We start from the raw sequence: 15,820 nt of genomic DNA, 5'->3' as shown, positions 1-15,820 counted from the left end.
GGTGAATACTGGAGCCGCCAAGTCCCGAATTCCCAGGTGATCACCGTCCCCGACTGCCGGATCTGGTACTGCTGGCGAGAACAAAGACAGTCAAGTGTGGCTGTGTGTACACCCAGTAACAATAACGGTGGGAATGCCACCTCCACCTCTCACTCAATAACTTGCAGAGTACTGAAGATTCCTCAGGGAAAAAGAGTGCCTTCTAGTGCTCTCTCAGCTTCCACTGACAGCGGAACCAGTACTCCTGCAAACACTCACAATATACAAACAATATTGTAAAACGGCTGAGGATATTACCTCCAATGAAGTATGATATCTCGGCAGTGAGGTGGAGATGACGTCTGGTCTTTATGGAGTGAGATGATGTTGAGTAGATGGGTAACAGCTGTCAAGAGGTAATGAGTGACAGCTGTCACCCCCGGCTGTGTCCATGGCGGCAGCGCCCTGCCTGAAGCCCGCACTTCAGGCAGGGCGCCCACTGGTGGTGGGTCAGCAGTACCTCCTCTTCTGGCGGCCCACACACAACAAGACAGATATGACCTCCCCCCCCAAATTGATTGAACTTTGGTATTTACGGTATTCGTTACATATGTCTGCCATGTTTGGTGTAAATTGGAGTTAAGGTCACATACCTTGATTTAAATGACCTTGACCTCTGCCAAAACTTTGCCAGTTACGGGATTGACCTTCATTCACATACCAGGTTTGGTGAAAATTGGCCAAAGGTCTTTGGAGGAGTTGTTGTGGTGGCAATCCCTCACTGGCGAGGAAGATTATCTCCTCATCTATTTCTGGATGAGACATCTACATCCAGGGTTTATCCAGAGACGCCTGTGTGCGGGTTTGTTTAAGGCGGGAATGTCGTTGCACGTTGCTGATCCTGAGCCCGGTCCGATGGCTGGGAAGCCCCAGACGATGGGGTTCTGAGGATCTGCTGCAGCTTTCATCCGCCTTCACAGCCGCTGGGTTACAAACCATCACCTCCTCCACCTGATCTGCTGTTGTTAGCCATCTAGTGTTCAGCATTCTTCTTGGGCCTTCATGGCTACCGTAGTGGCCATGGGGCACACAAGGTTTCCACCTTATTTCACCCCAATAGACAATCCCCGACTTGATCTGCTATCCAGGTATCACGTTGCAGACAAGGAGATGGATTTTGACGCCCTACGTTGGAGGAGTCGGGGAACAAACAAACAAATGTGGTCCAAATGGAAACTCTTTGCACAGACGTTAAGCTGCGAGTTCAGTGTTTTTGCTTCTTGCTCCTTCAGATTGTCCTCCTGCCAGCTTGCTGTGGCTGCTGCCTCTCATCCTGTTCCTCCTGCTGCTGCTCGCTCTGTTGCTGCTGTGCTGTTGGAAATACTGTGGCTGGTGTAAGACCTGCTGCCAGGTACGAACACACACACACACACACGAGAGCCACAGCTAAGAGTCAGACGAGAAGTAACGCTTTCTGTTTCTCCTCGGCTTAGAGTTGTCTCGCACTGCTGCCTTGCTGTGGAAAAGGTAAGATGCTTGACGCCGCTGCTTGAAATTGTCCAGCCTTCCGCTGTGGGTTGTGCTCACATGAGCCTGTATTCTCTCCAGGTCGAAAAGTTGGCTTCAAGGAGTATGCGTATCTGCTCCGCCGGTCTCTGCTCACCTCAGACCATCTGGACACACCTATGGTGAGGACGGGCCCACCCAAAGGCACTGACATGGTTTGCTGGAGGGCGATAGACAATGTGCATCGTGGACCCAATCACCCCAAGGCCCTGATAAAGCCCAGCCCCAAAGAGATCAGTAAGCGAAGATCCTTGTTTTTGCTGTAGCAGCATCAGGAAATTAAAGTTTGAACTTTCTTTACTCTTCCTCTTCTATTATGTAGCTGACTTCCCCATCTCTCTCCGGCTAAATCGGTTGTTCTCGGAGAACCTGTCTCGCCCGGACTCCAGAGACACCGAACTGCTTCGCAAAGAAGTGTCCGATAATGTGAGTGTTGTGGGTGTTAGCATGCTGTTACATTACAAGATGTCTTTCTTGTTTTACAGCCTCATTTATATTAAAACATTGTGAACAATCAAGAGTGTCTGGCTCACTTTTGACAGTTGTGTCACATGAGAGACATCGCTGAAAAGGAAACTACATGCGTATTGATAATACACCAGATTAGAGCTTGAAATCAACTTAAAATGCATTTTTCTGACCCTTAACATTGCAGACCATGATTATTAATACCTTTTTACATTACTTATATGTTTTTGGTGAACATTATTGACGTTTTGTTGTTGTGACTACGACCAAAGCAGGTGGTCACCCCACCGAGTCTGGTCTGCTTGAAGTTTTTTCCTGTAATCCAAAAACTCCTGAAAGTATTTTTCTTTGTAGTGTTGCCAGTGTGTTTGTTCGGGGTGGGGGGTAAATTAACATATTTTCTAGAGTATACGTCGTCAAAAATGCTTCTGGAAGACAGAAAAACCCATATATAAGCCACACCAGAGTATAAGTTGCACCTTTTTTCTGTATTATCAGCTCTTTAATTTGAGATTTTTGTGCACTGTTGTACTTTTTATTTTTAGTATTCATTCTTTGATTAGTTGATTGTGTTTAGTTCTTTAATTCCTGAGAAAGTCTGATATCAATAGTCATTATAACTATTATCAATATAATTTTTTTATTATTTATTTGTTTTTGGCATATAAATTGCAGTTTTATATCAAGTAAGTCTCAGGACCTCCCAAACTAGCAAAAAAAAAAAAACAGCTGTCACAGTTTCGGACAGATCTGGGGGTTTAGTCTAGTTTTTCCCCTTTCTGTTGTTCTTTTCAGCTTTGATTTATTGATATTTATTTTCATCAAGATTTATTCTGTCATGTTTTTCTTGTCACTTTGTTCTTGTCATGATTCACTAGTTATTTTGTTTTCATTATATGGTTATTCCCAGTTCTGTTCTAGTTTTGTTCTGTCAGATTATGTTTGCATTATTGATCATTAGTTTATCATCTGTGTATTTTCTCATTTGTGTTATCTATTATGCTTTATACCGGGGTTTTGCTTTCTGTTTTCTTGTAGTTTGTTTTCTTCTTATAGTTCATTCATCACCTTGTTTTCCTAGTTCTGCTCTTGTATTTGTTTCCGATCAGTTCTCATGTCTTGTCTGCTTCCAGCCATAGTATGTTCTGTTCATAGTTCCCTGGTTCTCCTCACGCCCCTCTGAGTTCTGTTTCACTCTACACCTTGCACCTGCCTTCATGTCGTCGTCCCTCACTTATATCTGATTATCAATTCAATTCAATTTTTTTTTATATAGCGCCAAATCACAACAAACAGTTGCCCCAAGGCGCTTTATATTGTAAGGCAAGGCCATACAATAATTATGTAAAACCCCAACGGTCAAAACGACCCCCTGTGAGCAAGCACTTGGCTACAGTGGGAAGGAAAAACTCCCTTTTAACAGGAAGAAACCTCCAGCAGAACCAGGCTCAGGGAGGGGCAGTCTTCTGCTGAGACTGGTTGGGGCTGAGGGAGAGAACCAGGAAAAAGACATGCCGTGGAGGGGAGCAGAGATCGATCACTAATGATTAAATGCAGAGTGGTGCATACAGAGCAAAAAGAGAAAGAAACAGTGCATCATGGGAACCCCCCAGCAGTCTACGTCTATAGCAGCATAACTAAGGGATGGTTCAGGGTCACCTGATCCAGCCCTAACTATAAGCTTTAGCAAAAAGGAAAGTTTTAAGCCTAATCTTAAAAGTAGAGAGGGTGTCTGTCTCCCTGATCTGAATTGGGAGCTGGTTCCACAGGAGAGGAGCCTGAAAGCTGAAGGCTCTGCCTCCCATTCTACTCTTACAAACCCTAGGAACTACAAGTAAGCCTGCAGTCTGAGAGCGAAGCGCTCTATTGGGGTGATATGGTACTACGAGGGCCCTAAGATAAGATGGGACCTGATTATTCAAAACCTTATAAGTAAGAAGAAGAATTTTAAATTCTATTCTAGAATTAACAGGAAGCCAATGAAGAGAGGCCAATATGGGTGAGATATGCTCTCTCCTTCTAGTCCCCGACAGTACTCTAGCTGCAGCATTTTGAATTAACTGAAGGCTTTTTAGGGAACTTTTAGGACAACCTGATAATAATGAATTACAATAGTCCAGCCTAGAGGAAATAAATGCATGAATTAGTTTTTCAGCATCACTCTGAGACAAGACCTTTCTAATTTTAGAGATATTGCGTAAATGCAAAAAAGCAGTCCTACATATTTGTTTAATATGCGCTTTGAATGACATATCCTGATCAAAAATGACTCCAAGATTTCTCACAGTATTACTAGAGGTCAGGGTAATGCCATCCAGAGTAAGGATCTGGTTAGACACCATGTTTCTAAGATTTGTGGGGCCAAGTACAATAACTTCAGTTTTATCTGAGTTTAAAAGCAGGAAATTAGAGGTCATCCATGTCTTTATGTCTGTAAGACAATCCTGCAGTTTAGCTAATTGGTGTGTGTCCTCTGGCTTCATGGATAGATAAAGCTGGGTATCATCTGCGTAACAATGAAAATTTAAGCAATACCGTCTAATAATACTGCCTAAGGGAAGCATGTATAAAGTGAATAAAATTGGTCCTAGCACAGAACCTTGTGGAACTCCATAATTAACTTTAGTCTGTGAAGAAGATTCCCCATTTACATGAACAAATTGCTAGCTGGGTCAAGTGATGGCTTTTTAAGTAATGCTTTAATTACTGCCACCTTAAAAGCCTGTGGTACATAGCCAAGTAACAAAGATAGATTGATCATATTTAAGATCGAAGCATTAAATAATGGTAGGGCTTCCTTGAGCAGCCTGGTAGGAATGGGGTCTAATAAACATGTTGATGGTTTGGATGAAGTAACTAATGAAAATAACTCAGACAGAACAATCGGAGAGAAAGAGTCTAACCAAATACCGGCATCACTGAAAGCAGCCAAAGATAACGATACGTCTTTGGGATGGTTATGAGTAATTTTTTCTCTAATAGTTAAAATTTTGTTAGCAAAGAAAATCATGAAGTCATTACTAGTTAAAGTTAATGGAATACTCAGCTCAATAGAGCTCTGTCTCTTTGTCAGCCTGGCTACAGTGCTGAAAAGAAACCTGGGGTTGTTCTTATTTTCTTCAATTAGTGATGAGTAGAAAGATGTCCTAGCTTTACGGAGGGCTTTTTTATAGAGCAACAGACTCTTTTTCCAGGCTAAGTGAAGATCTTCTAAATTAGTGAGACGCCATTTCCTCTCCAACTTACGGGTTATCTGCTTTAAGCTACGAGTTTGTGAGTTATACCACGGAGTCAGGCACTTCTGATTTAAAGCTCTCTTTTTCAGAGGAGCTACAGCATCCAAAGTTGTCTTCAATGAGGATGTAAAACTTTTGATGAGATACTCTATCTCACTTACAGAGTTTAGGTAGCTACTCTGCACTGTGTTGTTATATGGCATTAGAGAACATAAAGAAGGAATCATATCCTTAAACCTAGTTACAGCGCTTTCTGAAAGACTTCTAGTGTAATGAAACTTATTCCCCACTGCTGGGTAGTCCATCAGAGTAAATGTAAATGTTATTAAGAAATGATCAGACAGAAGGGAGTTTTCAGGGAATACTGTTAAGTCTTCTATTTCCATACCATAAGTCAGAACAAGATCTAAGATATGACTAAAGTGGTGGGTGGACTCATTTACTTTTTGAGCAAAGCCAATAGAGTCTAATAATAGATTAAATGCAGTGTTGAGGCTGTCATTCTCAGCATCTGTGTGGATGTTAAAATCACCCACTATAATTATCTTATCTGAGCTAAGCACTAAGTCAGACAAAAGGTCTGAAAATTCACAGAGAAACTCACAGTAACGACCAGGTGGACGATAGATAATAACAAATAAAACTGGTTTTTGGGACTTCCAATTTGGATGGACAAGACTAAGAGTCAAGCTTTCAAATGAATTAAAGCTCTGTCTGGGTTTTTGATTAATTAATAAGCTGGAATGGAAGATTGCTGCTAATCCTCCGCCCCGGCCCGTGCTACGAGCATTCTGACAGTTAGTGTGACTCGGGGGTCTCTGTGCACCTGCCATGTGTCCCTGTCTCTCACTTTAACTCTGTCCGCTTTGTGTTTTCATTTAGTCACACTCTTGACACCTGTTCACACATCTTTGTCTTATTTTCTCTCCACCTTGTGTTCTCTTCCCTCACTGTCTTGCACAACATAGTGTCTTTGTTCATTAGCCACGCCCCCTTTCTGGATCCTTCCTCTCACTTGCACCTTGTTACACCACCTGTTCCTAATTAGTCCACATGCATATAAACCCCCACAGTCTCACAGTCCCTCGCCAGATTGTTGTCGCTTTGTGCACGCTCTCCAGCCTCTTTGTTGCCAGTCTTGATTAGTCCAGCCGTATACCAGTACCTTGATCTGTATTTTTGACCACGCCTTTTACTTCAGCATTTATGCCGGTGTTTGCTTGTGCCTCAGACCCCTGCCTGGAAATGACTACATTTGTGCCTCGCCCTGCTTGTATCTCTGCTCCGCTATATGACCACCTGTGTACCGAACCTCTGCCTGTAATAAACATGACGAGTTCTTATACCTCAAAGCCTGGTTTGGGAGTTTGTACCATGGGTCCACCCACTCCTGGTGTCGGGCAGCCGCCTGCCATGACAACAGCAACTTATACTCTGAAAAACAGTATTTATATAGTGTAAGGTTTTCCAGGAATCAAAGCACAAAATAAACACCAATAACAAACGTACACTACCACAGTGCACAAAAATCCCAAATTAAAGTGTTGATCAAAAAAATCAAATGGACTCAAGTTTTTTTTTTTATGTTAATGCACATTTCTTTGTCCATCTTGCTTATATTTGGAATTTAAAAGCCCTTACTTAAAGTAACAGCACAGGCTGCGGTGTGCACATGTGCTACACTGAGTTTCTGTCCGTAGTTAAATGCTGTATTAAAAGTGGGGGGTTCCCCATGGAGGAAAATGGTGCAACCTATACTCCGGAAAATACGATACCATGTGCAACAGCGACTATTAACTATAACAATGAAAGTAACTGATAATAAAACATTTCAAGTTTCTAAAAACCATTAAATTTGAAAAAATATAACTAACATTTTTTCAGACTTCATCATGACACTAACATACTGGGGAATATAAAGTAGACTGCTAGTGATACTTCATTGCTATTTTGGGCATTGGTGGATTTTTGTAACTCCTGAGTCAATCACCTCATTCACACATGTTCATTCCTAAAAAAGGGTTTCTCACAAAGTGAACTTCTCCTGTAACCACACCACTGATTGTCTTATTGTGTCCAGCTAAATGAGGTGTACAAGAAGATTACTGGGGCCCAGCCAGTGCACAAGACCTCCTTCAGGTAAGAGACACTCATTGCTTTTTTTTTCTGAAGCCTCAGCCAGTACAGAGTGACGACACAGATGAACAGACGAGCCTGTCTCCTCCGCTTTAACTGCAATGCTATTAGCTCAAAAGTCACCTAAAAGGTAAATTGATTAAACACCAGATTAATATAAAAAGCGAGTTTGTTTTGCTGATCCCTGTCTGAGTCCGACACCTGCTGCAGAGAATACTCTTATCATCATTTGCGTGGTGGAAATTAGGAGCAGGTGGGATTTGGCAGTTAGACGTAGCTTGAAATGACCTTGTTTATTTTTCTGTCATTTCCAAAGTAGAGGTCTGATGGCCACCAGGGCCCCTGTTGCCTATTTGCTTGTCTGCTTACGTATGATATGTTTTCACGTACAGTTGTATTGTGTACGAACAGCTCACCACAGTTCACATTCTGTCATTTTAACATCGGATTGTCCACATGTCTGCAATCATCACTGTGTGTTTTCTTTTTGCAGGCTGCAGAAAAATGCTGGGAAAAGGTAGCGTCACTCTAGCGGATGCCATCCTAAAAGCTTCTCTTTGCGTCCTGAAGGTTGCACGTTTAACTTCTCCACCGGCTTTGTCTTGCAGGCAGGAAAACGCTATCGTGGACACCGTTCTGCCTGCTCCTCGCAGCAGCTACCGAGACATCATCACGCTCACGCAGAAAAACGTCCAGTCTGGAAACATCCATGACCTCAAAGTGGTACCCGGCTATTACACCGTGGCCGCCGAAAACGGTGTGTTGTGTGGCCTTAAAGCATTAATCTGTGTCTCCTTTTGTCGTTTCTGTCAGTTATCACCGCACCTGAACCCCGAAGTCTTTATGCTGTAAATCATTACTGTGTTATTTTGCAAACTTTCAGAATGTAAAGCCATGTTTATGCTCCTGCTCAACATCCAGGCATCCATCTGAGCATCCGTTTGTAACCATTTTGTTGAAACTGTTCCTTGGTGGTGTATTAGGGGAGCCTAGTGCAGGGATTAAAGTTCTCAGACGCTACAACAGATTTCCAGCAGTTAGGCTGCCAAATGGCAGTGTTTGCGCTGACGCTGTCCGGACACAAAATCAAGGCTGGATCCAAGATATAAAATTTACTGCATTCAGAACTTTCAGAAATCGATTTTTAGAATAACTTCTGTTTTGTTTTTGTTTTTTCTCCTGCTGGCGAGTGGTGTCCTGTCTGCAGCGGGGCGGTGTGTTTGAGTGTTTCTCAGCGCATAGCAAGCAAAGACCAGAGTTTTACTAACATATTTTAAAACTTTTTTAAAAGTCTGCTCTGAGTGTCTCTGTGCGTTATTATTTGGTCTGGATCCAGATCAGTCTAAAATTGAATGAGGACTCACAGTGACACCTTAGACTTTGCAACAGTTTTTGAGTTTGTACACAGTGGTAAGGTATTGTTGCCAGTACCTTCTTCACACCATTCCATGTTTTTAGCAACTTATGGAATCTTACTGAGGTGTTGATTCCTTTGTCAGTTTTGTAACTTTGCCAGTCAGCCTTACTGGGAATGTCCAGTAAGAATTGTGTGTGGTTGGCATCCTACCTAACCAGTCGCTCTCACTGTGTCCTGTACAATAATGTCACCTCAAATCTTGTTCCAATGAAATGCGGGATTCCACAGGGATCCTTCTTAGGCTCCCTGATTTTCTCCCTTTATATAGCACCCCTTGGGCATATACTGTGACGTTATGGGATTACTTTTTACTGCTATGCTGATGATACTCACTTGTGCATGCTAGAGGATTGCCTTGCTTCAGTGAAAAGCTGGATGTCTAGCAATTTCCTACTTTTAAACTCTGACAAGACTGAAATGATGGTCCAGCATTAGGGGTCTCCAGTTGGTTCAAAATGCTGCTACCAGACTTTTGACGGGAAGCAGAAAGTTTGACCACATTACACCCATTTTGGTGTCTCTTCACTGGCTTCCTGTCCCTATGAGGTCTGATTTTAAGGTTCTGCTATTAGCCTATAAAATGATTCATGGATTAGCACCTCCCTACGTAACGGCCCAGGCTTTGCGTTTCCATAACGCTGGACTACTTTGTGTCCCTAAGGTTAAAAAATTCATCAGGTCACAGAGCCTTCTCTTATCGTGCCCCTGGTTTGTGGAATGATCACCCTGCACAGATAAAACAGTCAGCTTCTGTAGAGACTTTCATGTCCAAACTAGAGACGCATCTATTCTCCCTCTTGTATGGCTAGCATATCGGTGTAGTATGAAACTATGCATCCTGTACTTTTCATTAATATTTTTAGCAGTGGAACAGGTCTCGGCCTCACTTCATCTAAATTCTGGGTCTTTTCCAGGGCCGTATATTGGAATGTGAAAGGGGGGGTTCAAATCCTTGAGTTGGGGGTCCAGTGGGCCGCAGAGCCCCTGGTGGGGTCGAGGGGCAACGCCCTCATGGGGGACTCAGGGGGGTGAAGCCCCCGAAGCAGAAGCTTTTTGAGGATTTCGAGGGGTAAAAGCTACATAAATTTCATTTGAAACCCAAAATGTATCATTTTAGGAAATACATTTTTATATACAAATAGTCCTTGCTTGGGATTGGATCAGTTGCCATAAGAACCACCCAGGAAGAACCAAGATAACATTAATGCAAACTTTATACCTGCCTGTCGGTTGCGAATGACGCAACCGACAGGCGTGAAAAAACTCACGCATGCACACGAAGGTTCAAGCTTGGCTGATGCAAGCGCACATGATTCAAATCCATATAGTTTTTGCAAAAAATAAAAAGGTTGGATAGTTTTCTAACAGACCTCGTATTTAGTGGTATTAATATTCGCATTTACATTATGAATATGTATGTATATGTACGTTATGTATTAAAATAGCGGTATTTAATTTGGCGACCTTGTTTAACTTGCGAAATTCGCATAATAAATCCCACGTGAATATTTTCACCTTTACAGTATTTGCAACAAGAAGGAGAAGCTCCCTTTATTTCTCAGCTTATACATACAAACATGTTTTTACAAACCAGACAAGTGTAATTGTGTGTCTACATGGGTATTTACAAGCCTACTAATCTGTTTGATATCAGAGGAGGATAGGGACCAGGGAGCAAAAATTCTCAACCCCCATGGGAAAAGTTTATCTAGCAGTTTCCCCTTTCATCACTTAAGGGATTACTCTGGCAGAGGAAATTGAAACTTGAGGGTGTGTGATAATAGCTGTGTAACAGTTAGTGCTTGTTGCTTATTATCAATGAAAAGAAAATACATAACGTTGATATCCAGATCAGAAAAAAATCAGCAGAAAAAAATCAGCAGAATTCTCGGGGAGGGGGGTTCGGTTGAACCCCCTGAACCCCCTCTATATACGGGCATGTTTTCGTTCTCGCTGCCGGCGATCACCTTAGTATTCTCTCTGCTTCCCTGTTGACTTACTGCTGGTGAATTAATGCCTCTTGTACAGTTATTTCCGTCCAACTGATTCTGCTCTTTTTCTCTCTGTCTGAGGCACTGGCAATGCCACTGACTGATCCTGGGCCTGCACCCCAGGGTGCCGGACTGACCTCGGGATTCTACACTTGTTGCACCACTGACCAGAGGTCCTACCCTGCAGCCTACTAGTGCTGGAAATGGACACCTATGTATTGGAGACCCAGGATGGACTCTACTGTATTTTCAATTAAGGACTCTGTTTTTGTTGCTCTACTGTTTCTTCTGTTTGTAAAGAAATTCTTGTACAATCTGTAAAAACCTTCTGACTGTTAGAATGGCTTAAGCATTGGGTCACCCCTCTGTGTCTGGTCTGCTTGAGGTTTCTTCCTCATTGTCATCAGAAGGAGTTTTTTCTTACCACGCTCACCTGTGTGCTTGCTCAGGAGGTTGGTGAGGTTAGACCGTACTTATGTGAAGCGCCTTGAGGCAGCTTTGTTGTGATTTGGCGCTATACAAATAAAAGAAATTTAATTAAATCAAATTGTCTTCTGCAGAGGCTGAAGGAGCCGTGGAATTCCAGGAAGGCGTGGAGTCTGTAGACGTTCATGTGCCGCTCTTCCTCAAAGATGACGATGATGACCAGAAGCAGATACAGGTTGAAGCCTTTGACGTTCCCCTGGGTATCGCTGAGCTCGACAAACGTTTTCTCGACATCACCATTATCAAAGAGCACCGTGAGAAATATAATCTTTGTAGCTGAACATCTGAGAATCCAAAAACTGTGAACCTCAAACAATGATTTTTTTTTTTCCCATTCTTTCCACCACAGCCCCAAGTGTGTTCTCGTTCCTCCAGCCGGCCTACACCTACAGCCGGCAGGACGGGGTGGCCAATATACCAATCGCCAGAGAGATCAATGAGGACGGACGCTCACAGGTCACCTACTGCACACGAGACCTTACAGCAAAGGATAAGAAGGTGATCGATCCACTTCCTGTGTCCTCATGTAGTACCCTTGTAAACAAATGCAGTACTCAGTCCTGTGTGATGAGTACTAGTTGAAATTGAGGACATCAGCGAAGCTCAATCCCAAATCTGTTTTGTCTGAATATATTTTAGGACTACATTGCTGTGGAAGGAGACCTGACCTTTGGACCTGGAGAGACCCAGAAGGTGGTGCCCGTTCATCTGCTGGAGCTTGGGGAGAAAGATAGTCTCCTTAAAGACAAACAAGTCAACCAGTTTGTCATGGATTTGAGCAACCCACGGCAAGGTGCTAGTCTGGGACGCTACCCGAGAACTACGATCACCATCGCAGACCAAGGAGGTGAAAGGATGCAGGGCGGTTTAGACATTTGCTCCCAGCCACGGATTAAATGCTAATATGTTGTATTTCCGACTGTTGTCTTTACTCAGAGCCAAGTGTGATAATGTTCAAGAAAGGGACTCAGAACTTCACCACAGCTGACCCAACCTACACCATTCCTGTGGTTCGTTCTCGCAATCTGGACAGCCCTGCCACAGTGAAGTGGCGCACCAAGAAGGCCCAGCGTTTTGACCTCTCCGGTCCTTTGAAGTTTGCTCCTGGGGAGACAGAGAAGAACATAGTGATTAACCCAAGGCTCCATTCTGACCCAGTCCAACCAGAGACCTTCCAGCTGGAGCTATTCGACCCAGGTACCAATGCTACCATTGGGGAGCGGAAGACCACACTCGTCAATGTGACAGATGGAGGTAGGATGAAGGAATGAGACTGTTTGTAATAAAGTGGATTTTCTAGTTAAGTTGCTGGGGTAGGAAAGGCACCAGAAGTTGTCCCTTAATTTTCTTTGAATTTCTGCAGGTGTCAGCCCTCCAGAGATGGCCCAAATGCAGAAGGGTTATGCACATCCTAAAGCAACCTCTCCTGGGGGTCACTTACTTGCTCCAGGTAACCCTAAGGCCAAGGCAACTGGACCCAGAAGCATCCGTCTCAACTGGGATCCTCCACCTGGAAATCCCTTAGGGTACAAGGTACTTCAAGCCAACATGGTCAGAAGTATCAACTCCCAATTGTTGGCTGTCATTTGCTCACTTACAGTATCTTCGTGTGTTAGGTGAAGTACTGGATCTATGGAGACCCAGAGAAAGACGCCCAGGTTGTCGATGTAAAGACTCCTCACGCTGACCTCACCAACCTGTACCCATATTGCGACTATGAGATGCGAGTGTGTGGCTACAATGCCATCGTAGATGGTTACGAGACCGACATCATCCCCTGTCAGACTCTGGAGGACGGTAATTACTGGGAATTTAGTTTTGTGACGGCGCCTGCATAACTCAGTTGTACGGCTGCTGTGGTTTTGAAACCATTTATGAACTAAAGAAGGTGAGGAAACATCAAACAGGAGACATCTTGTTCTGTTTTCCTCCAGTTCCCGGTGAACCCGGTCGCCTGGCTTTTAATGTCATCAGCCCAACTGTCACTCAGCTCAGCTGGGCGGAGCCTGCAGAGACCAATGGAAATATCACAGCTTATGAAGTTGTCTATACGCCCATCAATGATGACATGAGTAAGAGTGCCAACAAACAAAAATCTCCACAAACCTGCACGTCGCCTAGTCAGGAAGTGATCAACATTTTGGACTTTTGAAACTGATCCTTTAATTTAAGAATTTAGATTTAAGTTTCAAGGCATTGTGTCGTGGCATGTTCTTCTTTTCACAGAGCCGGTGGGCGCAGCCAAGAAAGTGAAGATTGACAACCCTAAGAAGCGAATGTTGTTGATTGAGAACCTCCAGAGCGCTCAGACGTACCAGTACAAGGTCCGTGCCAAGAACAGCGTGGGCTGGGGCCCTTTCAGAGATGCCACCATAAACCTGGCATCACAGCCCAACAGACCTTTATCAAGTAAGTGGGACACAAACTTGTGTCCGTTTGGGCCGTGATGATGCACTCTGATCACAATACAATACGTATCCTGACCAGTGTTGCCACAGTTACTTTGAAAAAGTAATCCAATTACTGATTACTGATTACTCCTTGGAAAAAGTAACTTAGTTACTTTACTGATTACTCAATTGTAAAAGTAACTAAGTTAGATTACTAGTTACTTTTTAGTTACTTTCCCCAGCTGCCGACAACAACCCTCTGCCACCTCAACATGACAATGATACCTGTTTTGCCAAAACTCACTTTATAGTCACCCTTTCTTGACTTCAATGAAAATAAATACTTGTTTTATAAAAAGTAAAATAAAGACCTCTTTCTTGACCTCATATTTAACTGTTGACAGCACTGTAACAGTAAAACTTGAAATTTCTAACCTTTCTTTATAAATTTCTTTATAAATGTAACTATTAAATTCTTTCTAACATTTTTCTAACATTTAAATTCTCTCTGAACATTTTACTTGTCGAAATTATTATTATTTTAAGTAGTATTAGTAGTTGTAGTAAAAAAAACGGCTTCAAAACTGGACCTTTAATCTAGGGGTGTTGTGGGGGGGCACATCCTTGCTCCGCATCCCCATTCCATCTGGATTCACCCCTGCTTTGGCGTTTAAGCACAAAGAATGGATAACATTTATTTATGCAGAAAACATGACCAGATTTACAGGTTAGAAAGTTTTATTGTGTTTTCACATCATGTGGTCCTCAGAAAGAGAGTTTAGGTGCATTTGAGTGGAAAATAGTGTTGTTGAAGCGTCGCGGAGGATCAGCTGTTTTTAACGAGCAGATACGGAGCAGCTCAGCTCAGAATTCTAAATAAAGGATAAAAAAGCATAAAAATGTGTTTGTAAAGCTCAGTGCAGGTGTGCTGTTGTCACCCCGCTTTAAGAGGTGAGGACGAGTCGTAGCTGCTGCAGAAAACCGCGGATGAAAAGTTCACAGCTCGCTTAAAGTGGGCAGTGCAGTCGAACCCTGACCTCCTGCCCACGGACCAAGTTTAATGCTGCTATCGACCCACAATGCAAAAATAATAGTAACGCACAGTGACTTGGAGAAGTAACTTTAATCTGATTACTGATTTGGAAAGATTAACGCGTTAGATTACTCGTTACTAAAAAAAGTGGTTAGATTAGAGTAACGCGTAACTAAGTAACATGTTACCGGCATCACTGATCCTGAGACACACTTTGTGATCCAGTATTTTGTGGAACAAGACAGAAAATTCTCATTGCATCTACCAATAGGAGAAATGTGTCATCTCGTCAAACTGTTGTGAAATTTAAACTTCCAGGTGAGACTGAACATTATCGGCAGGATTTGAAAAAATTGGCGAATGAATAGTGTGTTAAAAAATTATATTCTATTTTATTCTGAGCTTGCCCCCCCCCCCCCCCCCCAAATACTGTCGGTTGGCTTTGTAGGCCAAATCAACACTGTGTGTGTCATTTCATAAAAATGGCGTCTATGATAATATACCTTATTTCACGTGTTTGGGAAATTTTCATTATATTCTTGACTTTGCCTGTTCTACATACCTATCAGTCTTATAGAGCCTTGAAAGACTCCTGACTAAGACTCCTTAAGGCCAGTTATGTTCCTGCCTACGGCTTTGTGTTGGACTTGAGGATTCAAAGCTTTGGTCGTCTCAAGACAACTCAAGACTTGTTGTTTCTTGTAAATACAATTTATGTTCCTAAACAACCTGTGCTATGCAGAATACTAATTTTATGGTAAACAACTGCTGTTCTCAAAGTTACTTTCATGATATACAGATTTGGGATATAAAGGTTTATGTTCTTTTTTTGTTTTTGTTTGTTTCTTAATGCCTTGTGGGTTAAAAACTTGGCCTTGGTCTTGTGGGTTAAAGCCTTAGCTTGGGTCTTGTGGATAAAACCATTGGTTTGTGCTTTGGGGGCTGGGGGTCACAGCCTTGGCCTGGGTCTTCTGGGTCAACGCCATGGCCTTTGCCTTGGAGGTTAACGCCTTGGCCTTGAGGGTTTGGGCCTTGACTACGAACATAAACCTATTCCAGGTCAGGCTTAGTATTTTAACAGTTTACTGCAAATCCTCTCATCACTTGCAATCTAAAAA

General features: G+C 42.9%; 1 protein-coding gene across 8 annotated transcripts in view; it reads left to right on the top strand.

The window, feature by feature from the left end:
* itgb4 (integrin, beta 4) overlaps nt 1-15,820 on the top strand; it is a 55,127-nt gene that overhangs the window by 28,962 nt on the left and 10,345 nt on the right. For 7 of the 8 annotated variants that reach the window (XM_034193342.1, XM_034193347.1, XM_034193345.1 and 4 more), the window contains exons 18-32: nt 1,272-1,390; nt 1,473-1,506; nt 1,588-1,782; nt 1,868-1,971; nt 7,330-7,388; nt 7,879-7,902; nt 7,994-8,142; nt 11,354-11,533; nt 11,629-11,777; nt 11,919-12,126; nt 12,216-12,533; nt 12,643-12,812; nt 12,896-13,076; nt 13,214-13,351; nt 13,506-13,688. In XM_034193342.1, the coding sequence (XP_034049233.1) occupies nt 1,272-1,390; nt 1,473-1,506; nt 1,588-1,782; nt 1,868-1,971; nt 7,330-7,388; nt 7,879-7,902; nt 7,994-8,142; nt 11,354-11,533; nt 11,629-11,777; nt 11,919-12,126; nt 12,216-12,533; nt 12,643-12,812; nt 12,896-13,076; nt 13,214-13,351; nt 13,506-13,688 (2,211 nt within the window). The remainder of the gene's footprint in view (nt 1-1,271; nt 1,391-1,472; nt 1,507-1,587; nt 1,783-1,867; nt 1,972-7,329; nt 7,389-7,878; nt 7,903-7,993; nt 8,143-11,353; nt 11,534-11,628; nt 11,778-11,918; nt 12,127-12,215; nt 12,534-12,642; nt 12,813-12,895; nt 13,077-13,213; nt 13,352-13,505; nt 13,689-15,820) is intronic. The other variant, XM_034193344.1, reaches the window with a different exon arrangement.

The sequence above is a fragment of the Thalassophryne amazonica genome, chromosome 18 (assembly GCF_902500255.1).
Source record: "Thalassophryne amazonica chromosome 18, fThaAma1.1, whole genome shotgun sequence".
Classification (NCBI taxonomy): Eukaryota; Metazoa; Chordata; class Actinopteri; order Batrachoidiformes; family Batrachoididae; genus Thalassophryne; species Thalassophryne amazonica.
Note: the sequence above shows the minus strand (reverse complement) of the source record. Positions and strands in the feature narration are given on the sequence as shown.